The sequence below is a fragment of the Haliaeetus leucocephalus genome, unplaced genomic scaffold (assembly GCF_000737465.1).
Source record: "Haliaeetus leucocephalus isolate CR32 unplaced genomic scaffold, Haliaeetus_leucocephalus-4.0 Scaffold68, whole genome shotgun sequence".
NCBI lineage: Eukaryota > Metazoa > Chordata > Aves > Accipitriformes > Accipitridae > Haliaeetus > Haliaeetus leucocephalus.
Window position 1 is genome coordinate 1,418,591 of NW_010972504.1, and position 22,511 is coordinate 1,441,101.

General features: G+C 50.0%; 2 protein-coding genes across 2 annotated transcripts in view; one reads left to right on the forward strand and one right to left on the reverse strand.

Annotated features, from left to right (window-relative positions):
- Positions 1-2: 2 nt before the first annotated feature.
- WDR77 (WD repeat domain 77) lies at positions 3-3,388 on the forward strand (the record flags this gene model as incomplete). The annotated part of the gene is made up of 9 exons (XM_010579753.1): positions 3-102; positions 199-340; positions 413-462; positions 1,122-1,192; positions 1,581-1,635; positions 1,911-1,982; positions 2,086-2,194; positions 2,658-2,726; positions 2,933-3,388. Coding segments are annotated over 9 exons (828 nt in total), but the record flags the coding sequence as incomplete, so codon positions are not given.
- A 6,266-nt stretch (positions 3,389-9,654) lies between these two features.
- LOC104838919 (chromosome unknown open reading frame, human C6orf132) overlaps positions 9,655-22,511 on the reverse strand; it is a 13,067-nt gene continuing 210 nt past the window's right edge. Inside the window, exons 2-5 of the mRNA XM_010578963.1 lie at positions 18,017-18,132; positions 13,366-13,441; positions 10,155-13,017; positions 9,655-9,760 (exon numbers count right to left, since the gene is read on the reverse strand). Coding sequence (XP_010577265.1) covers positions 9,655-9,760; positions 10,155-13,017; positions 13,366-13,441; positions 18,017-18,132 — 3,161 coding nt within the window. The remainder of the gene's footprint in view (positions 9,761-10,154; positions 13,018-13,365; positions 13,442-18,016; positions 18,133-22,511) is intronic.

Sequence of the window (22,511 nt, forward strand, 5' to 3'; positions counted from 1 at the left end):
CCCCCAGCGGGGGGTTCTGCACCGCCGGCGTCCAGACCGAGGCGGGCGTCGCCGACTTGTGCTGGGTGGCTGACAGGGGCATCCTGGTGGCCTCCGACTCCGGTAAGCACCGGCGATCCCCGGGGGTCGTCGTCCCCCTAAGCTGAGGTGGGCGCCCCCCCCCCCTTCCCCCTTAAGCTGAGGTGGGGGCCCCCCCAGGCGCTGTGGAGCTATGGGAGCTGGACGAAAACGAAACACTCATCGTCAACAAGTTCTGTAAATACGAGCATGACGACATCGTGATGACGGTGGCCGTCCTGGCCGGCAGCACCCAGGCCGTCAGCGGCGGCAGGGACTTCTGGTGAGTGTCCCCAGCCCGGCTGCCATGTGCCAGGGCTGGTGCCGGGTGCTGACTGCTCGCTCTTGTCCGCAGCGTGAAGGTCTGGGACCTCCCACAGCAAACGGTGCTGCACTCCTACAGAGGTGAGTGCCACGCCGGCCCCATCGCCCGGCTCCTGCTGGCCGCTCGCCGGTTGCTGCAGGCTGAGCTTACTCCTGCAGCATCCCGCCTGCCAAACCACGCTTGGGGCCGCGATCTAACGTTTGCTAGTCTGTGAAGTTTCTGGCACAGCTTTGTTTCTTTGTCTGTTGTTCATTTCTCCCCACAACATGAATGCTATAAGGTTTAGTTTGCCTTGCATCTCTAAGTGTATTTTAGAGTTTTTCCTCTGTACTGAAATCTTCCACCTGCATATGATTGTGTGATCTCCTAATCCATATTTGTTTTGAACAACAGCTCATTTGAGAGGCCGATCTCTGGAGATGCGGTGTTGTGATCTCTAGCCACGGCAGAGGCTGTGCTGTGTTTGATCCTCTCCCCCCGCCAGCCCCTTTGTGACTGGCCTCTTGTCTGGAGAGGCTTCCTCAAGCTTATGTGTGTCACAGGGACTTGACTGCAGTGGCTCTGGTTGGATCTGGCAGGATTTGGTAGGAAGCCGTTGGCTATTGCCAAGCAGAAGTTAGCCTATATCTGGGCATAAACTATTCTTCATTATATTGGTGTGCCTTCAGAGGTCCCTGGGAATGTGTGGGAAAGTTGGATACGATCTTTGAGGCTCTTTATCCTTTTGTGCTTTTGGTAGCTCACTCCGGTTCAGTGACATGTGTGGCTTCCTGTCCTGGTAAGGACACTGTGTTCCTGTCCTGTGCTGAGGTAAAGTTTGCTCTCTGTCTAAATCTACCGGATAAAAACGAGATATAATTTTAGTTATTTACAGTTAAACGCACTTACTGGGAAACCACCTATTGTGTTACAAGCTGCATACTTGTGTTATTTCAATGTTCCAGTCTGATAAATTGACAGTCAGCTTACCAAGCTGATTTTTACAGGTTTGTATTAAAATGCGAGAGCTCCTAGGCCTGTGCTAGGGATGACTGAAGAAACTAACTTGCAGTTAACGGCAGCATCGTTTTAACACAAACGAAGAGGTGGTGTGGGTTTGAATGTGGGTCAGTAGCAGTTCTGCAGTGAATCTGAGTTTATGCCTACTCCCTGCCACAAAGAAGTTATAAACACCTTCTTGTTCATTCTGGATTTATAGGACAGCAGAACTCTACTCTGGGACACCAGATGCCCCAAACCAGCTACTCGAATTGGTATGTTTCTGTATGCAGTTACTGCTTGTGTATGAGTTTTTGTTGGAAGAATTAAATTATTTTATGCCTGACTTCACTATGACTAACTTCAAATCTAGCAATGTGACCATTTGGGCAGAAAAGCCTATTAAAACCTAAGGAAGTCTAACACTATCCCAGAAGTACGATAAGCTTTTAAATATTTGTCTTAGTGCAGTAGCAGTGCTAAATGAGATAGTGCAGGAATATCTTTGTACTGACTCTTTTCACAGTCATCCCAATTTATTTACTTGTAGTTTGCAGTGCCTGTAATCACCTCCCTACCTCAGTCATGTGGCATCCACAGAAAAGTGACATCTTTGCTTTGGGTAAGAAGTGATCTTATTATTTGACTTTCAGCAGGCAAATCAAGGTCTTTCTTTTCACATGTCAATTTTGCTAATAACTTCATTCTCCCTTCCTCTCTTAAAGGTGATGAAAATGGAACAGTTGCACTAGTAGACACAAAGAATCCTGATTCCGCCCTCAGCTCCACTGTGCATGCCCGAAGTATCACGGGGTTTGCATTTTCTACACATAGGTACAGTCTGATATGCTGGCGTAGAATGCGTGACTGCATATACTTGAAAGCCTTATTTGTTTTTGGAGTAACACTTATGAAACTACTAGTTTTGGTCTTTTTCATCAAGATCGATAGTGAAGAATAAACCTAACAACGTCTCACTTCTGACAAGATGTGTGTGAATGTACATGAGAACACTTTTGCAGTATTCAGAATTATTGACCCACTCACTGTGGGGATTTTTCTAGTTACAGTCACCTCTGCTTGAAGAAGGATTACTTACTTTCCAACACAAATAGAATATTCTTGTTTAGTGTGCTGGCAACCTGCCAAATGATGATGAAAACATTTTTGTAAGATTTGGTGTCTGTTAATTCACTGTACCTGGGTCAGGCTCACTAAGATGTGTGCTTTTCATAAGTTTGTCCCTAAGAAGCTTTCTTGTATTTGTTCTAACCATGGTCTCATCTCTGTCCTCTAGTTCACCCTTACTGGCTTCAATCAGTGAAGACTGTTCAGTAGCTGTTCTTGACTCAGACCTCTCAGAGGTGTAAGTACTAGACAGAATGTGGCTATTTGTCTTGTTGACTTCTCATTAAGTTAATTATTTATCCGTATGCTAAGTGGAATATGAAAGTACTTTTTAAATAGGGGAGCATCGTTCTAACAAACTAGCAGTTAGGAATTGCACAAGCCCATAAACTTTAGTGACAGTGCTTTATGGCTAATAAATAAATGAATGTTCATGTTTTCCAGGTTCAGAAACCGTTCTCATCGAGACTTTGTAAAAGGCTTATCGTGGTCTCCTTCAGACAATGCCTTGCTCACTACGGTTGGATGGGATCATCAGGTTTTACATCACACTGTCCCCATACCAACTGGTGAAGGTTCTGGAGTCAACTGTGTAAAAGAATAGTTTTCTAAACTCACGGTCCAAATTCCTTCCTGGCATTACTTTGATTCTGCTGAAGTCAAAGGAGTGTGTGAACTGGAGCGGGTGTGGTCTGTTATCTGCCTTGAAGCTTGTGACTAAGAAGGTTCCTGTAGTAGTTTTGAATTAGACATAAGTTAGTTACAAACCAAGCTTTACCCTCTCCTCAGGAGCTGGCTTCACCTGTGATAAGACTTCAGTATTTTACCCAGAAAAAAATTGACTTCAGGCACAGAGGAGACTTGGAGAGATGGGGCATTAGGTATAATTTAAAAAAAAAAGACAAACTTGATTCCTCCCTCAGTTCTCCAAACCATCCATGGAATTAACAGAAACATTTTCTGGGGGAGGTTAAAAACAACACCTCTTGTTAGTTGGATGCAAGAGCCTCACCCTCGAGCAAAGATCTTTGCTATGTAAATCAGTTCTTCCAACCGAGTGGGAAGACATGTTAGCATCTAAAGACTAGAAGGGTTCCACTGTTGTCCTTAATGCAGTATGTGGTATAGAGGGTTGGTCTTCAATATCTACTGGTGTGGATCCTATGGTGAGCACTGTTTATGCACTGGTATTGGAATACCAGTTCTTGGTGTGAAGAGTCTTGTATGTTGTATGATAAGGATGCCAGCTGCACCCCTGTAATTAAACAGCTTCGTGATGGTGTGTGACATGCTGACATACTGAGACCTGTGATGCTCAACATTGGCTTAGCAGCTGAGGCCAGCTCAAAGAGGCTGTTACTGTAGCATGCTGAAAACCAAGAGAAGTTAGCAGTTGCTACGAACACCATGTTTCATCTCCTCTGTGCTGAAGACAACTTACTCAAAGATCTGTGAACAAAAGCTTATGTAAGGGAAAAACTGGACTAAGGACTTCAGTTTTCATTTGCTTGCTCCTATAAACAGACTCTGCTTAGTGATAAATGAGATTCCTTACATGCTTGTGATGAGTGACTTTGTGCCGGCAACTGAGGGGACCAAGCATTCCCATAATCCCCAAAACAGACTCCTTAGAAGTGTTTTTTTTGTAGTGTACCACATACTTCTAAAATTAAACTGTTTCCCTGGAACATATTTAACTGAAAAAAGTCATTGCTCTGCATGCATTGCCGCTGCTCTAGGTATGGCTTGGTATGGCCTAATATTTCCTAGACGGAATAAAGCAGGTCCTGCCTAATGAAACAAAAAATACTATTGAAATGAATGCTACTCCTGTTTCTTTAGCACAATAGCAACACTAAAATGTATACCACTTCCAGTGGGCTTATCCCTGCATAAACATAGGTTTTAGTTGATCCAAATTGTGCAATTAATTTTTAGGCAGACTAAGCTTTCCCAGGCTCTGTACTTTTCTCATACTCTTCTTAAAACTTCATTTGCTGTTTTTTTAATTCCTGTGTGATACAGGTGTTTACAGAGCAAACTTGCCGATCTAGAGCAGCATATGACAAGGAGAAGGTAAATGATTATAAAAACTGACAAGTTTACTCAAGTACCCCTCGAACAACCACAAAAAGTTACCTGTTACAGACCTCTGATGGTGTTCTGAAAACTGGAACAGGTCTTGTGCTGTTTGTGAAAAAGTTGTCTTGGAAGAGTAGAAGACGGTTTTTAAATAAATCATAGTTTTCATTTGTAACTGGGTGTAAGTTTCACCAGGCCACTTCTGTAGTATTGAAGAGCCAGCTGAGATAATTCACACAGTTAAAGTGAAGTTGTGATTTCAGTCCCTGAAATTAAAACCGTTTTTAAATAAATGTGCACTGTATTATTAATGCTAGGGTACTATGATTCTTCAGCACTAGTGCAAGGCAGGCTGTAAGTCCTGCTTGTTTTCAGGAAGCTTTTCTTCCCAAAACTTGGAAGTAGGGTTTCCATTGTTCATAGGTAAAAAGGGAAGCACTATACCAGCTACTAGGAAGACAATTAACTATCCCAGCTGAAACAAGCACATCAGGTATTAAACAACATTAAGTTCCTCACATTGCCACACTGTGAGCGAAACAACAGTGGAAGGTGAAGTCTATATGAATAACAGGTCATTATTGATGTATTAATCCTGTTTTTACAATTGCTTAAAGACTTAGTGTGGCAGCGCAAAAAAAAAATGCAAAGGCTTCATCATCTGGCAAATCTTTGGGTGAAGCTTTAACGTTCTGCCACAGGAGGGCAGCAGCTGCCAGCTTGACAAGTGGCAAAGCAGCATACCGGCCCCAACCGTCTGCACATGTCTTTAAAGAGTATCTACCTTTGTTGTTTTTACCACTTATGCTTGGTTTTTTTTCCCCATCCTAAGAGAAGCACAGAAGAGCGACAGTTTATCTAGCAGTCACTTGTGTTAGCGTGGCTCCTGGTGGATTGCACCATTGCTAGAAAGACTACATTAAATAGCTGTACCAACATGCAGGCAGCAGCAGCAGAAACACTGGCAATACCACATCAATGCTTGTTGACTTTGTAACTATCTGCAAAGGAATTGGAGCGAATTCCCTGGGTTTTGTGGTATGCTCACACTCTCTGTGGACTACATGCTGTTCGGGTTTGAGGATACTTCTATAAATACATTGTGGCTAGAGTAAAAGCTTCAAGATACACATTGCACACTTCCCTCACGAAGAACCTGGTTCTGTAGCCAGAGCTGGATTAAAGAGATGAGAATGCAAAGAAGTATAATTTTGAGGAGTGGAGAGAATAAGCCACTATGAAGACAAGCCTGCCTTTTATGTTGCTGCTTGCATTGCTCACGCTGCATTTTCAATTTTAAGTACATCACTCTAGTTAGGACTTGCAAATAAGTATGCAAGTTTCATTACTAATGAAAAGCTCAAAACCAAGAGCTATTTATAGAAGCAGCACAGGCTGAACTGCACAAGCTCCTTTGCCAGCCTGCCTAACCAGCTGGATGCGAGGGGTGTTTCTAGAGCAACAGGGCAGTTAAGGCTAGCTGCCCATTCATTTCTTCATCAGGCTTCTAAAAACACTTAAATTGCCACAGGGTTTATATCAACAACTGGTAGGTAGAAACTGGACCAAGCCCTAGGTAAGCTGAAATTCAGACTGTTGCTAAGGCCAGTTTGAACTACATTTTCCTGTCCTTTTAATCTTAAATGCAAAGATCTCAATTTTACAGCAGACGAACCACTTGAGCAATACTAAAAAAAGTCAGACCACACGTGTAATAAAACAATACATCCAGACATATTTAATGGAAGAAGGTTGGTGTTCAATGGCACTCATAAATAAGAGACTTTGTTCAACACTTTACAAGTAAAGCTCTCAGTTATACTACATTAGCAGGTACTTTTGAGGAAGAGGCAGCTGCAGGGGATATTTTAAGTTGTATCAAGACTTGAATGACGGAACTGCATCAGAGGGTTGAAGTGAGAATAATTCCATTGTCAGGCTTCAAGATTGCTTTCAGTGCTAAGACTGGGCTGTACGGTAGGTTGCTTTGCTCCATTACTACCCCTTAGTTTCTTCCTCTTCTGTTGCTAAATTTATATAGTGAAACAGAGCTGGGGAGGAGCAGAAACAGGAATCGGAGTACAGTATACCTAGGTGTTGTCCTGACAAAGTTACCTGACCGAGGAAGAGGGAGCTCTTCCCTATCCCTCCAGCCAAGAAGTCCTTGCTCTTCATTATGGATTAACTTTCTCCTCAAGTGCTTTAGCTGCCAACAGCTCTGACAGTGGTTTCTTTGTAACGCAAACAGGGGCCCCAGCATAAATGTCTAGTTGTTACTGAAATACTAGAATTTTGCTTAATGCATTCAAAAGAAGTAGGGATAGCCCAAAGTGTTTAAAGAATAGAATAGTTCCACTGCTTAAAACATTCATGCTAACCAGTTTTACAACTGTGAACGGAGTCCTACCTGATTTAGTTACAGCTTAGTCCACTGAGCATTCCCAGAATGGGTGTTCTTTGGATGAATAATGGCTATTTCATAAAACTTACTTATATTATCATGCTTCTAATATTTAATATAAACAAATACACGTCTGCTAGAAACAAGACACTCCACACTATAGAACACCATATTACAACTACATATGAATTGCATGTCTGGGTGAAATAGTGTATGTGAAATTCAAAGCAAGTGCCACCATTGGAGTTTCACATTTTGCTCTTAAAAAAAAAAAAAAAAAAAAAAGAACAAAACCCAAACAAAAAAAAAACAACTTATGTTGGGGATATGCTCAAATTTAGGAGAGTTCTTGAGGGGGAAAATTGCACACACCCCCTCCTCTTTCTGGGAAAAGTCAATCTTGAAAGCTGAAGTCTCCCAACAAGCCTTTAAATTTAAAACTGCTTTTGACAATTAATTTGTGGTTATAACTTATTTTGAAAAAACAAGTATCAGGGGAAAAAAAAACAGTTAGGTTGCAATCTTATCAGAAAGGCTTCTTCGTTTTGTTTCAAGTTAAACTGATGAAACTTCATCCAATACTAAAACATGACCCTGGAGCCACTCAAACAGGATCATGGCTTTACTTCCATAGATAAGGAATCCTCAGCATGCTCCTTGCATGGAGGAACTTCCATCTTTTAAGGTGGGGGCTATTCTGCATTACACTGGCACACTTAAGTACCCAGATAGTTACTCCATAGTCACTTTTCTCCATAAGCAGTTTTTAAAAACCAACACCCAGATATTTAAAACATGTTATTTCAATACTGGCTGGGGTGAGCATGTCTGGAAATCTTCCAAGTCACTGTGACTTACTGGCATAAAAATGCCATTTGAATTAGCTGTTAGACCAATTACTGTATTTGCGTTTTCATTTTATTCACAGCAAAGTAAAGTTCAGAATACTTTGAAGCTGCTGCAATATTTGAAACAGCTGTTAAATTATTAGGTAAAGTTGGAAATAAAATAAAACGTAGAACGTCAACAACATGACATTAATAACAATATAACTCTCTTGAAAATTCCACCATGAAGGAAAATTTATCACTGAATTTTGAGTTGAATTGTAGAGCAAAATCTGCTTACATGCACACATACGCACGTGCATGCAACACAGGATAAGCTGGAGTGGAACTAATGATATTGTATAGTACTGAAAATAGAAAGTGCTTTCCATAAAAGTAGACTCATGTCTCAAAGTGCTTTTAGTTTGTCAGTGATTAGAAAACATTCTCTACAAGTTTTTACACTTATCTTACAGTGATTTTCAGCAATTTTACCTATGAGGAAGATTTTATATTTCTAATTTCAGGAATTTGGCTATTCAAAACTTTGGTCAGCTATCGTGAGACTGTATTGCTTGCTCTGTAGTATAGAATACCCACTTTAAGGCTACTCTTGTCCCCCACCTCACCGCATAGCCATCACCAGATCCTTCAGAGAGGCACTGGCAAGAAGCAGGGACAGGCTCGCACGCACGCCCAGCACCCAGGCAAGCGCTTACGGAACCAGCGGGAGCCAGCTCCCTCCGGTACGTCACCACAGACCTTCCACACACCAGGAGCATCGAATACTCCACAACCACACCAGAATTTAGCTGCTTAGTACCCCAAACCAGGCAAACTAAAGCCAAGTCTCAGTATAACAACTTATAAGGACCCTGGGGCTTAGCTTTTAGAGGTGGGGTTTATGTGGGTATGAAGTGGCGAGAGGCCCCTCGAGGAAAGCACCACCAGCACAGCACCTCGGTGAGCTGCTGACACCCACCAGCTGATAAAGGAAAGGAACTGCTCAATGTCTTAAGTCTCCAAAGTGCTTTACAGCCATCCATCCAGGCCTCGCAGCCTTCTTCCATGAGGCACAATTACCAACAGAAACATTTACAGTGACCAAAAGGCACAGGAAAGCAAGGGCTGGTGCTCACAAAGCTGCTGCCCCCCCGCAGTTGATCCCCGGAGAAGGGGGCTCAGACCCTCGCGGCAGAGCTGCCCCCGGCTCAGCAGGACAGGCACTGAAAGGCAGGAGCTGTTTTTAAGGCATCGGCATAATTGATTTGCTCAAGGCTGTTGGAGGAGGTGGGGACAGAAGAGGTTAGGATCTAGACATCCTAAACTCTGTTTCTGTCCCACTGGCCTCACATTCTTCTTTTAATTCCCCTGCGTGTAGCTATACACTGGCTTGCTTCCATTATGCACATCTCGCAGTTGGTTTCTCCCGACTCCCAAGCATGTTGGATTTAAACCAACTAAAAATAACAAATTGAAAACAATCTCTCCAGTGGCAATGCTCTTTAAAGAGAACTAAGGATGCTTTTTGGCTTTCTTAGAAGACCTACCAGGCTGCAATTTTGAAAATAATACAGGGTGGGGTGGGGGGAAATAGGAGAAGGAAAACTGTGTTTGCTCACGTAACAAGACAGCAGCCTGTCCTCTGTAGTAACCGCGCTCCGTGACAGTCTTTTTGAGAAGAGTCCGAGTCCCAGGTTCACTCCTCGCCTTCTCCGTCAGTGGTTTCAAGCAGTGTGTTTGCTGCCTGGGTTGGGACCGTCCCTGGTGCCCGCAGAGAAGGAGACAACCAACCCAGGCGCCTTCTCACCCCTTCCCAGCCAGACGAAGGCGGCGGAGCAGCCCTGCGGACAAACCTATCGGTGGCCGCTCTGGTAGGTGTAGGAGATGGGCTGCCGCGCGCCGGGCCTGACCGTGAAGGTGTTGGTATGTCCGCTGTACTGCGAGCTGCCGTGGGCAGGTCTGGAGGGAAAACAGAGGGAAAGTCACTGAAAGCCAAGGAAACCCTTTGGGTTTATTCGATATTGCAATTATGGTTTGTTTGGGTTTGGTTTTTTTTCTAGTGGCAGCAGGGTGACTTTTGTCGCCTCATGTCTCCATTCAGCGACGCGGGGACGACAGGGCGACGGGCACCAGGGTTACGGCTGGGAGCAGGCAGCAGCCATGCCGCAGCCACGGACCGAGGCGGCGGGGAGAGACCCCGGCCGGGAGCGAGCTCAGCCAGCGGCATCGATGTCTCTTGGGCCTCGGTGCTGCTCTGGGGCCAGCCCAGGGCTCAGCCCTCCTCTTCTTCAAATCAGAGGGACACAGAGGGCAGGGAAGGGGTCAGCTAAGGCGGGGGTGGGGGGGAACATACCTGCCGGCTGCCACCGCACCAGCGGGCGAGAAATCCCCGTTCTGCCCCTTGTACTTGGCATCGGCCCCGGCGTTGCCGTACGGCGCGGCTTTCCCGGCAGCATCAATGGAGGTCCGCCTGCCCTGCGCGCTCGCGGGGCCGTTCCTGTGGGCAGAGCTGAGGCGGCGGACCCCCTCCCCAGCCGGGGAGCTGTATCCCCCGGGGCCGTAGGAGGAGAGGGCACCCGTGCCCCGGGGGGCTGCAGCCGCCCGGGGGTAGGAGCTGTCGGGCTCAGAGACGTACAGGCGCTTCTTGATCAGCGGGCGGGGGTTCGGGCAGTGGCTGAAGTAACCGGCAGAGCCGCCAAAATCTGGGTACTGGGGCGTGAAGTCGACGCTCCTCCTGCTCTTCTCCGAGGGCAGCGGGGCTGGCGGCTCACGGCTGCCCCCGTAGCCGCGGCCGTAGCCGGGCCACCTGAAATACCGCGGTGCATCCGAGCCCCGGCTGCAGTCGGGGAAGCTGGGGCACTTGCGGTTCTCCTCCCGACTCGGGAGGGACCCCTCGGTCTCGTCCACCTCGTTGCTGAATTCAGGGGGCGGGGGGATAATCCCGTAGTCCAGCGCCGTCTCCCCGTTCTCCTCCTCCCTGGGCACGCCGGCCTGGTTCGGCTGCCCGGCCTCGAGGAGGCCCCGCAGCAGGCTGGAGGCAGCAGCCCGCCGGTGCCCGGGGAGGGGGCTCGAGGGCTGCGCCTCGCCCGCCGCCCGCGCGTCCCGGCCCTGCTCCGAGGAGCTGGAGAAGGACGGAGGTTTGCTCCGTCCCGACCCCGCTGCACCGGCCACGGGTGGCCGGGGCACCACGGTGAAGGAGTAGGGCTTGGACTCGTGGCGGTAGAAGCCGGCGGAGGCGGTGTCCGACGAGGCGCTGCCGAGTTTCAGGGCCGGCTTGGCCCGCGGCGTGGCTCCCGCCTCACCAGCCTGCCGGCCCCGCTGGGCACGCTGCCGGGCTGCCAGGAGCAGCGCCATGGGGGAGCCCCGCTCCACCCGCTCGCCCGTCACAGGGTGGATCAGCACCTCCTCTCGTCCCGCTCCCGAGGCGCCCGGCGGGCCGCTGGCCGAGCTCGTGGGGCAGGGTGGGTCGGCCGAGCTTGGGCCGGCCCCAGCCCGGTGCACTTTGTACTGGAAGATGGCCGCGCCGGGCTGCGGCGCTGGGCTCTGTGCGGGAGAAACGGGGGGCGAGGGAGAGGCGGGAGCAGGGGGCTCCTCCGCTGGTCCCCGAGGTGGGTCTGGGGGGCTCGCGCTGCTGTTGAGAGACCTGGGAGCAGGGGACAAGTTCTCTGCGGCCTTGCTCGTGGCCGGAGTGGGATGGTCCTCGTGCCCCATCTCATCCTTCTCCACTGCAGCCGCTGGTGCTAGGACCGGGCTTGGGGCCGGTTTCGGCAACACCGAGTCAGCTGGGTCAGGGGGGCTTTTCCTCGGGTCAGGGGGGCTCTTCCTCAGACGCGGGGTGCTGCTGCCATCCTCGGTGCCCTGCTTCTGGCTGCTGAGCCCCAGGGCAGGCTTCCCTTCTTTCTTCAGGGACAGCACAGCCTCCAGCTCGTTCCTGATTTTCATCACGCTGCAGGTCCGCGCGGTGGGGTTGCTCTCCGGAGCAGGGAGCACCGTGCTGGGAGAGCCCCCCTTGGCACTGGGGGGGCTGCTGGGCACCTCTTTCTTCTCATTCTCCCCTCCCGCGGGTAACCGCACGTCCTTCCCAGCAGGTCCGGCAGGTTGGGGCCCGCCGAGGCTGGGCTCACAGCTGCCGGTGCGGTCAGTACTGCCGTCCACTGGCCGGGGACCAGAAGGCTTCTCCGATGGCCGTTCCTCCCTCCGCGGGGAGCGCAGGAGGGCCGAGAGCTCATGCCGCAGCCTGCTCAGGTTGCCGGCGTCCCTCCAGTCGTCCTCACAGGTCGGGTAGTCCGGAGGCGGGAGGTCCAGGTCGTTCGCAGAGAGAGATTCGGATCTTGGAGGAGAGTCTCTCTCGCCCGTTTTCAGCTGGGGAACCTTCTCCATCTCGGAGCTTGGCAGCGGGGACCGGCAGCCGGCAGGATTCATCCCTTGGCTGAGCCCTAGACCCGGCTTGGGGCTCAGCGGCGGGGGTGTCGGCACAGCCGGTTTCGCGACGCCCTGTCTCAGCGGGGAATTTCTTTGGTCAGCTTCTCCTCCTGCGTGAGCCTTGGCTGCGGGTCTTATGGTGAAGCAAGGCGGGAGGGGAGGCCGGGAATGAGGCTGCCTGGGGAAGGGCTCCCGCTGGATGGGCTGGCTCTCCTGCACAGGGATGGAGGAGGACCGGGCTGGGGCCGGGGGGGGCACCTTGAAGGACCTGGGGAAGGTGAGGTGGGGCTCGGGACAGTGCTTGGGCTGCAGGCTCTCCTTTGGGCTGGGGGCAGTGGGCACCCCAGCCTCAGCAGGGCAGAGCGGCCCCTCAGCATCCACCTGCCTGGTGTTCAGCACCGTCTCGGACTTCCACTTGGACATGCCGGTGGCGAAGGGTGCCAGGGCCTGGCTGAGCGGCGGGGCGCCCGGTGGGGCTGGCGGGATGAAGTCTGGAGGAGCCGGCGTGCTGGGGGAGGACAGGGCAGAGGCTGGAGGTGGCGGAGGTGCCATGGCAGGAGGCGGCGGCACCGTCTCAGGTGGGGGCGGTGGCGGAGGCAGCGTTTCGGGCGGTGGAGGGGCCGGCGAGGCTGGAGGTGGTGGCGCAGGCGCTGGTGCTATTGGAGGGGGCGGTGGGGGTACCGACGGTGGCGGCGGGATGTCTTCGTCCAGGTCATCCCCCTCGAGAGCCTGTGGGCGCAGGTCCCCCACTGAGCTGTACATTCGGTAGTTCCCATTGATCTGGGAGCCAGACCCTGCAAGGAAGAGCGAGAGCATGGTGGTGTGAGCACCTTCTCCGTCAGCGCTGTGACGGCCGGCATCCCCTCTGGCCAGCTATTCTCCTAGGAAGCCAGTTTATTTTGCTCAGCAGCTGTCTAAAACTTGCTGAACTGTAACAGCCACTATGCCTCACCCCTTAGAAATGAATTCATTTTCAATGACTTCAAAAAATAATTCATAGTAGACTGTATTTTAGCATGAAAATCTCATGATCAGACTGTCTGCTCCAGAGCTCCGTACACACACACTTCCTTCCCCGAGGGCACAGTACTGCTGAGCACTTAGCACCGTCTGTCCAGGACTCAGCAGAGAAGATCCCTTACCAAGAGCTGCTTTTTCCTCAAAGTTTTCTGGCACCGACGGCGTTGGCACAGCCACCCCATGGGATTCTTGGGCATTCTGCAATAGTTGAGAAAACGGAGCTGTTAATTTTACACCCAGGGCATCAGAGCAAAGCACTGACAAGCAGGCCCTAGCCTGTATAGCTGGTAATTTGTCTACACGAACAGGAGCCTGATGGGATCCAGGGCCATTTCCAACACATGGAGGTCCCTGCGGTAGCTGCTGTTGACAGGCTTTAAGGGGATGAATGAAGTGATCAAGGTTGCACAAGCCATGGACACAATTCCCCTGTGCTAGTCAGGTGCAGAGGGGCTGGACAAGAGCACGGCTATCTCACATCCAAGCTTAGGGCTCCCCAGCCCGCAATCAGCAGCATTAGTTTCTCACCATTCACATACCAAGCAAATTTAATAGCTCCCACAGGTTTTGTGGGTATTGCTCTCCAGCTAGCACTGCCAGCTCATGCTGCAGTCACGCACACACCGCACTGAAGTCACAGACAGACTTCCAGCTTTTTGGGAAACTGGCACCAGCATATCTGAACGCTCTGGGGAAAACTGCTACTTGTGTGGTTTGTTTCACTCTCAACTATTCCCTTCACATTCATGCAGTAAACTGAGCAGTGCATTTAGCTGGTACAGGACCATGCAATTTAGCAGCCTACACGTTTGCGAGGATGCTTACAGCTAGGGCACTTTGGATAATTACAGCCACCCACCATGAGATATTCATGGCATGTTGACTCACCTAGAGTGCTGACCAGGGCTCCTGCCTCGTACACCTGCCAGAAGCAGAAAGCCTCTCCTTTCCTCCAGTGACTCACAGCTAATATTGCTCTGCAGAGGGATTGGAGCTGCTCGTGAAGCGTACACTAACGCACCCACGTCCGAAACACAAACCGATGCTGAATTGGGCTGGCAGCACAGAGGTAAGTGACTGAGGCGGTGGACTGGACTTTCACATACCAGCGTTGGGAGAGACCCGGAGCAAGGAAATAACAGTCCACAAGCAGACGCTCGCAGACCCCCACGGGCAGTGGTGAGGGACACACCGCACCGTTCCCAGGCTGCGGGGTCCACCCTGTTGCACTCCTACTCACCCCAAGCAGCTGTTTGCATTAGTTGTTAACAGCCACTTGTGCAAAGGAAACATTATCCTACCATCAGCCTGCACTGCTCAGTGCAGTGGTTTTCTGCATACAAAAGCCTAGATAATGATTGAGCCGGTGTCCTTTGCCTTTCACTGGCATTATCACTATTTTTACAAGAGTTTGCTATAGGATTCCAAAGTCTCCTTGATCAAAGGTGAAACTGTCTTTATACAGTGAGCCCCATCCAGGGCTCAGACAGCACATTAACATCACATGCTGCCCTGGGTGTAGGGGGTTCAGGAACACAGGAGCTGCTGGAGCAGAGCTGACATTAACAGCAGCAGCCTGGGCTCCTTCAGAAGGGCCTTGGAATCCCCCAGCTTTTGACAAAATAATAAGAAAATACACATGCTTTGCTTGCAAAGTCCATCACCCTGCAGATGACCAAAGATCCTCTATAACCACAAGGGAATGAGCCAGTTGTTGGCGAGCCAGGAGAGAGTGAGTGGGAATTCAAATTCCTGGGATTGCACAACTGATCAGACAACTTTGTGCTGATGGAGAAGCCGAAGTCTGCTAAGGCATTAGGACAGATCTGTTAGTGGCAAAACATCAGAGGTGAGCCTTATAGCCTCATCTAAGACCTCTTTACTGGCCCAAAGTTACAGTACAAGGCAGAGGAAAGATCCTTAACTTCAGCTGAAAGCCAGAGGGAAGACAAAGGCTAACAGATGCACTTCAAGAGCCAATAATGAAACTGTTCAGAGCAATGAGATACCAAAAACCACAAAGAAAAAAAACCCAGCAGCTCTCATTTGCTATGGAAATTCATTGCTGCCAGTCTCCAGAGCACACTGAGGATACCTGCTCATTTACAGGGAAACAAAGATGTCTGAGCACTGAATTAAGAGCAACATATGCATCACATGTTTGGATAGGAGTAGAAAGGGAATGACAGTCGGAAGAGATCTATGCAAAGCTGGAGGAAACAGTCCACATTTCATAAACAAGTAGTAATTTTGGACATGTCATTTCAACAGGTCCTAAAAACTGGACAAGCCTGTTTCACACCAAAAATTTCTCTTGCAGTTGCTAATGCTCAGCATCTCTCAAAACCCACCCATCCTCACGTCATGAGCTGGCCTCTAAAATGGAAAGCATCTCCAGTACACTGCCAGTCTCCAGAGATGACTAGAAAGATTGTTTCCCTCTGCTGTGTTTGCTAGGGGTGGGACCAGCCCAGCAAACCTCCAGCTGATTCAGAGCAGGCTGCTGTGCTGGGGTGGTGCACCAGGAACCTGCATTTCCAGTTTGTGGTACCTGCATCAGATTTATGCGTGCCGAGGATCCCGTTGAGGGGAGCTTTCACCATAACCACCAGGAATCGCTTTTCAGCGCTGGAACAGAGTTAGATATCCCCTGTCCCCAGCGAAGGGGAGCCTGTCTGTCCTCATGGACCCCAGCTCCCCTGGTCTGCTGGGAGCCCACACTTCCCACCCATTAAATGAACTAGGTTTGAGGCTGCCTGTCACAACAAAAGCACCAAAATACAACTGCTTAGCATCCTGGGGTCTCAGAGAGGCCAAGGATTTCTCCGAATATGAAGACCTACCCCCAAACTTCTTGTTTTGAACCAGAGCTAGGGAAGCTTGGTGGTTAACTAAAGGAATTTATTCCAAATAAAGCCAAAAAAAAAAAAAAAAGCCAAAGCTCTGCCTGCACCTGCAGTGCCTGGGAAGCCGGGTGGGCAGGGGGATGCGGTGGTACCCAAGAGGCTGGCAGCAAAGCCCCCCTCTCCTGCAACCCCTGCTGCGACTCAGCTCGGGACGGCCAAGGACCAGGCGGTTTGGGGGGGAAGGCAGCTGCTCTGTGGCGGGTCTGGCTGCCGGGCAGGGTGTGTGCATCCTCCTGACTCACAGCTACGCAGGCAGCTGCTTCTCAGCCTCCCCCCGCGCAGGAGAGTGGGTGGGTGGAAAGAAAGAGTTAAGGCAGGAGCTGCAGAACAGCCCAGTGCAGATATGTACGTGGCAGCAGAAGCATCTGTGCCAAATCAAATCGTAATCAAACCTAATGAAAATAATGCAAATACCCAACACAGACTGGTCCTTAAAAAGTGTTGCTTATTCCTACTAATTTTTTTCAGTTAAACCTGTTACTCTCGGAAGAGAAGTACCATGAGAGGGACCCTCACAAGGGCAACCGAGGGGGGAAAAAAGCCCCAGAGCCAGCTGTGCCTCTGCAGGCAGCAGGAAAGCAGCATGGCTGGGGTGACAACCCATAGTATTTATCCCAGGGACATTTGTGCTGTTCGTTCCTCTACCACATATGCTTCCACTAGTAAAACTTTTGAAAGCTCTAAAGAGATGCAAAAGGCTAGCTGCACTCTAAAAACCTGGTGATATGGGGCACCAGCTATGGTCACACACCCAAGCCTGTGCTACTGGAGAGGAGTTTCTCAGGCACCAGTCCTACAGTTACCTGTCTCAGAGCCCAGGTGAGATTTTTTACCTGCTGTGATCTATTGGAAGGCATCACAGAGGGCACAACCCTTTTATAGAGCCAGTGTAACCCCATAACTTACCAATTATGCTCTCAGATATATAAACTCCCTCTCCCTCCCCAGTTGTCCTCCAGATGACACATGCACAACCCCATTAACTCCTAATTGCACCCAGGTGACAGCAGACCAGCCCATTTTCTGCTGTAGGTGATGGCTGCTCTGAAGGACGAGGATGTACAAGGAAAAACATCGCTTGCTCTCAGAGGGGATTTCCTTGTCAAGACCAAAGGCTTTTAAGGGTTTTACTGTCTTCACTGCATGTATCACTTCAGGTTTAGCTATTACCATCTCCAAAACATCTCTGAGCAATCATGCACTTCACTGTACTCTAGGGGATAAGACCTTTGAAAAGGTGTGCTACATGGGGGAGGAAAGCTTGCTTGGCACACACGGCAGCAGAGCATCAAAGCCAGCAATGAGTATGTGTGGCTTCTGGAGTCCCAGCTGGGCCAAAGCCACCTCTGGGTCCAGCTGCTTTGGCACTTGCTGCTTCAGTCCCTGCATCCAGCTGCTGCTGGAGCAGTGATAGCTCTGCAGGGAACCATTTCCCTCATACAGAGCCTGGAGAGACAGCCTCTGCATCGCCTCCTCGTTCCCCTCCTGTAAACAGGGCACAGTTTTGCTATTGCTCTCTCCAGCAACATGCCTGATCCAGAAAGAGATAACCGCCAGTAGCGGTTAGATAAAACGCAGTGCAAGCCAGATCTATCATCTACATGCTCAGCAATTTTTTTTTAAATTGAAAATGCAAGTCTGATGATGCTTACATCTCTCGCCTGAGTATCTTGCCTATGTCCAACACAAGCCTTGAACTCAGATCACCTCCTAATCCCTCGTATCCAGCATTATTATAGAGTGGTTTTGCTTTTCATTTATTTTCTTCCCTCAGGTAGAGGATGAGAGCAGCAGCCAGCCCAGCTGGTTCTGGGTACCAGTTACATGCACTGCTGTAATGAACCCCAGCGGCGAGCCAGATACTCACAAGGGGTAAGAAAGTCAGCAGCGGCCGGACTCTCGGACGAGGTTTAAGCGTTGCTGTGCCAGAGTCGGTCATTGTCCCGAAGCGATTGTCACCATAATACACTTCAATCACATCACCTGAGAGGAAGAGAAGACTGTTAGCAGCAGCACTGCATTTGAGGCAACAGGAAACAACAACAACACTGGACACCACCTGATTTTAAAAAGCGCTGTGAAGAATTTGCTCTACCAGCTCCCAGGAATGGGAAAAATCCATCAGATTCTGATGAGTAGCTGGGTGTTTTGGAGCTGAGTTGAAGATAGGGGGAGAGAGGTCCCAGGTGAGCGGGACCCCTGGGCGGGCACTGGCAACCCCAGCATGCACCTGCAAGGCACAGAGAGCCTTCCCAGAGCTCCAGATGCTGGAGTTTAATGAGCACAGATGTCAAAGTCTATTCTGAGAGGCTTATTTCTAATAGTAGCTAACTTAAATTTACCTCAGGAGGGTCAAACGTTAGCACAAGCACTCAATTCACTCCCCACCCAGATTACTTTTAGGGAAGGAAAATGCTTCAGGAGCAGCTGGATCGTCTCTTTACAGTGCCACGAGGCTGTGACCCCCAGGAGAGCAGGAGGTGGGTCCAGAGCAGGTGCCCGCAGAGGTGACACAAACCAGCTCGTAAGCACGGGCAGGATCTGATCTCGGCCGATCCGTCAGCAGCTGGAATCGAGGGAGGAGGCAGCAGCAGAGTCTGACCAACTGGAGGGGGAGAGCTCCTGCCCTTCCTCGCCTGCTGACCACTCTGCGGGCAGAGCGGTTACATCAAAGCTCAGAGTTGAATACAGGTTCTTCACTCAGCCCCATCACGACCACAGGTCCCCGTCACTTATGCAGCAGAGAGGGACAGCGAAGGTGTCCCTGACCCCTGGCTGCCCGCTGGCTTGTGCTGAGCAAGACCAGGGCGAGTGGAGGGGAACACCTCGCTGCCCCGCTCGGACACAGCGATGGAAACGGCACATGCAGAGGCTTCCCAAGGAGGTTTTTCCCCTCCACGTTTTGCTGCCAGTGGCTGAGGGCAGCAGGAGGAAGGTGCCGCAGCTGCTCTCCCTGCTGTGGATGGACACCACCAGCGCCCGCAGCATCCTTCTGCGTGCTGCTGGAACAATCTGTTTCTGACCCCTGGTGCAATTGGCACTGGGGGGGCAAATCATGCTTGCCACAACACTTTCACACTTCAGCCTGCCTTATGGAGAAATGCTCTGAATGTCTTCCCACAGAACACTACTGTGAATGGAGACGCTACGGCAGAAAGCAGTCACAGAGCCCCGGTGTTACAAGCAGGAGAAGCCATCTGGTACTCCTAGTTCCCAGCCCTGTGCTTTTACCTTGAACCACACCTTTTAGGCCAGTTTATTCTGACAGTGAATAAAGCTCATAAAACTAGTTTAATTACGTTCTTTGTGTCTGATTAATAGCATGAATTAACAAGCAGAAGCACTGAAGCACGTAAACCCCACCTTGGCTGGAAGGAGATACACAAATAATTTGTAGCCAAGGAGACCAACATTAAAGAAAATACGAGGGTTTGAGGAAGGAGGGAGAAAGTGAGCAAAATGGCTGTGATCAGAGAGAAAACTCTGCAGGAGTGTTCCCACCTAACAGATTTCGATAGTGGTTTCAGTGAGATGGAAGAAGCAAACAACCTCCCCCTCTGCCCCACAACACAAACACCAAGAAGTAAATACCTTCCCCCCCCCAAAAAAAAGTTTGGAAGCAGTCCTCAAACCTGACCCCACACTAAAGCTTGAAACACAGAAACAGTTTCTGTCAAGTATCGTACAGCAATTAAAAGCCAAGGAGCAGAAAGTTGAAGGTTGTGTAAGCTCCGCACACAGGCAAAGGGGCTGGGCTGTCTTTCGAAGCCTCCAAAACCCGAGGGCAGCGCTCGCCGAAGCAGGACTGTCCGCCCGAGGAGCTGGCTGTGCCCCAGAGTCCCTGACTGAGACTGTGCAAGCAACCAGCCGCTGCCATGGCCCAGCCAGTGTCTCTGCTCCCTCCCGCGTGTCCCCTTGCTGGCCTGAGGCACAGCCTGTGCCCTCTGTACACTGCCCGACCGGACGGCTGGGCTCCCCAGCCCATCGTGGACTGCCATGGCATGTAGCTGTGGTTGTCACGAAGTCTCTGCCCTCCTTGGACGGGCAGAGATCAGGCAAGAAGCTCCCAAGGAATCAGAGCTTTACACGGAATTTAGTGAAAAAAGAGGAGGGCAAATGCTTGTCTGTGTATTCCCACAGAAGAAAAACACTTGCATGAACACCTGGAATGAAGAACCTGACCACGCCAGGGGCTGGGTGTGAACTGCCACAGCCTCTGATGAAGTTATGGGTTTGGAGGCAGATGAATTCCACACAACCTTGAAATATACCACTGAGTCCAGCAAGCATGTAAGCTTTTCCTTTCTTTCTCCCACCCACTAGACCACAAGTTACACTGGGATACACCCAGGAGTATCCATCATGCTATCACTGTCCTGACGGTCAGTCACGACTTCCTCTCCCTTATCCCAGACTTCTCCCGCTACAAGGGATTCTTTACAAAAAGGACATTTTCTTCACCTTTCAAAATATTAATCACCCTGCACTGCAGTTAGTGTGGTCCTACCAACAGTTTAACACTTCCCTGCCTGTGAGGGGCCCAAGCACAAAGGAGGAGCTGCTGGAGTCCCAAGGACAGCAGAGATGCCAGCAAATTATTATTATTTCTGCATAACCCCCTGGGTGACCCTACATTCGGCGAATGAACAGCAAGAATTAAGGCCAATGCAACATGAGAGTTTGGATTCAGACAGCTTTGCGGAGCAGCGATAGAGTAGTTCAGAGACTTGAAACGATGAGAGTTTTATATTAAACAAGACACTAGGTAAACTCAGTGAGAAACTGGATTAAAGATCACAAGGTCTTTGATCCTAGATTACTAAGCATCGCTAACCTGAATGCATTTAATTAAAGTAAAATGAAGTGCTTGTAGTTGTGTTTTCTTTGCTAGATAAACAGGACTTGCCTGCTAAGAGCCTGTCACCAGTAAGACCTGTGCTCTGCCAGCTCCATTTCCTGGAAGGAGGGATCAGGAAACACGCCTTCCCAGGCTGTCGGAAGCAGCTGGCCCCAACTACGCTTTGGCCACTTTTTGACATTCAGCCTGTCCTGGAGACACTTGCGTCCTCTCAGTCATGGGAAATAAAACAAGCAATCTGCACCACATGTAATGGAACTTCTTCCTACTTCAGGGTTGCATCACCTGGAGTAGGCGTAGCAGGTTTGACGCTGGGGTATCCACAGCTCACAGCGAGGAGGCGGCATCAGTCACTATATTCAGGAATCTCTGAGTCAGTGACATGCAAACCTACACCCATTCCACATTGCTTAACTTGTGTTTACTTTGTATGAAAAACTAAGGTGGGGATTAGCAGAAGCAATGGACCCCTTTTGGCAGCAGCGATGGCATGAAGCTATGCAGCAAATATTCAAGAAACGGGGCTAGGCACGGGTCTTCACTGGGTAGGACCATGGTGCTGTGGAAATCAAGGTACAATAAAATCTGTCTCTTGGACTGCTTAGCTGTGAGCATGCCGCTCCTCGCGACGAGCCCACGCCTCAGCACAGGTTACTCCAAACACGGACACTCAGCTTCTGTGTGTCGCACTACCCTGCACAAGTTAAATTAATGATATAAATGCCAAGAGGATGGTAAGGAGTGATTCAACAGCTTTTATTTACGCTCAGGTTTCAAGGACTCCTGGCTTTTACTTTGCAAGCTGATCGGCACAGCAGTTCCCCACACCTGAAAGGAATATCTTTGTACTGCAATTGCAGCCACGGAAGTCAGGCTTGTAATAAGCAGACGCAGCAACTTTTTTTTTTTTAAATCCAAACCACATCAGAGGGAAGCTTGAATCCTCCTCAGATTTACGACAGTTAGAAATCAGCAGTTTTCCTTTTGTGCTTAAGAGTTGCATGAAACTCTCCATCGCATTTTCATTTTATCTCAGTTTCACCGGCTTGGCCTGCAGGGTGTAACCACCTCGCAATCGCTTTAGCGGACAATACTTCACGTCGCCCAGCTCAGCAAGCGGCGCTTCCATTTTTTCAGCTTGGAAGCGTTTCTTGGAACCGTGGAGCCACCAAACTTCATCCACAAGCTGCTATCTTTTATCTACCTGGCTCCACTACTATTAACTTGGCTCCCTCCTACATGAGCCCCCAGGGCGCAGCATTGCAATTAAACCCACAAAGAAATCCAAATAAATCCTGAGGACTATGCCACCCTCCGCTCCCCCCTCGCACACACTCCTTCAAGAAACGGGCTTATCGGCAAGTAACCAAAACCGGGAAGGCGCCGATCGAACACGGCGTGGGAAAGAGCTACTGGAAGCGCCCCAGGCAGCTTCCCAACCCCTCGGCAGCCCGCTTCGGCCACAAGTTTCCCTTCCCGGAGCGGAGCGCGGTCCCGGGCGACC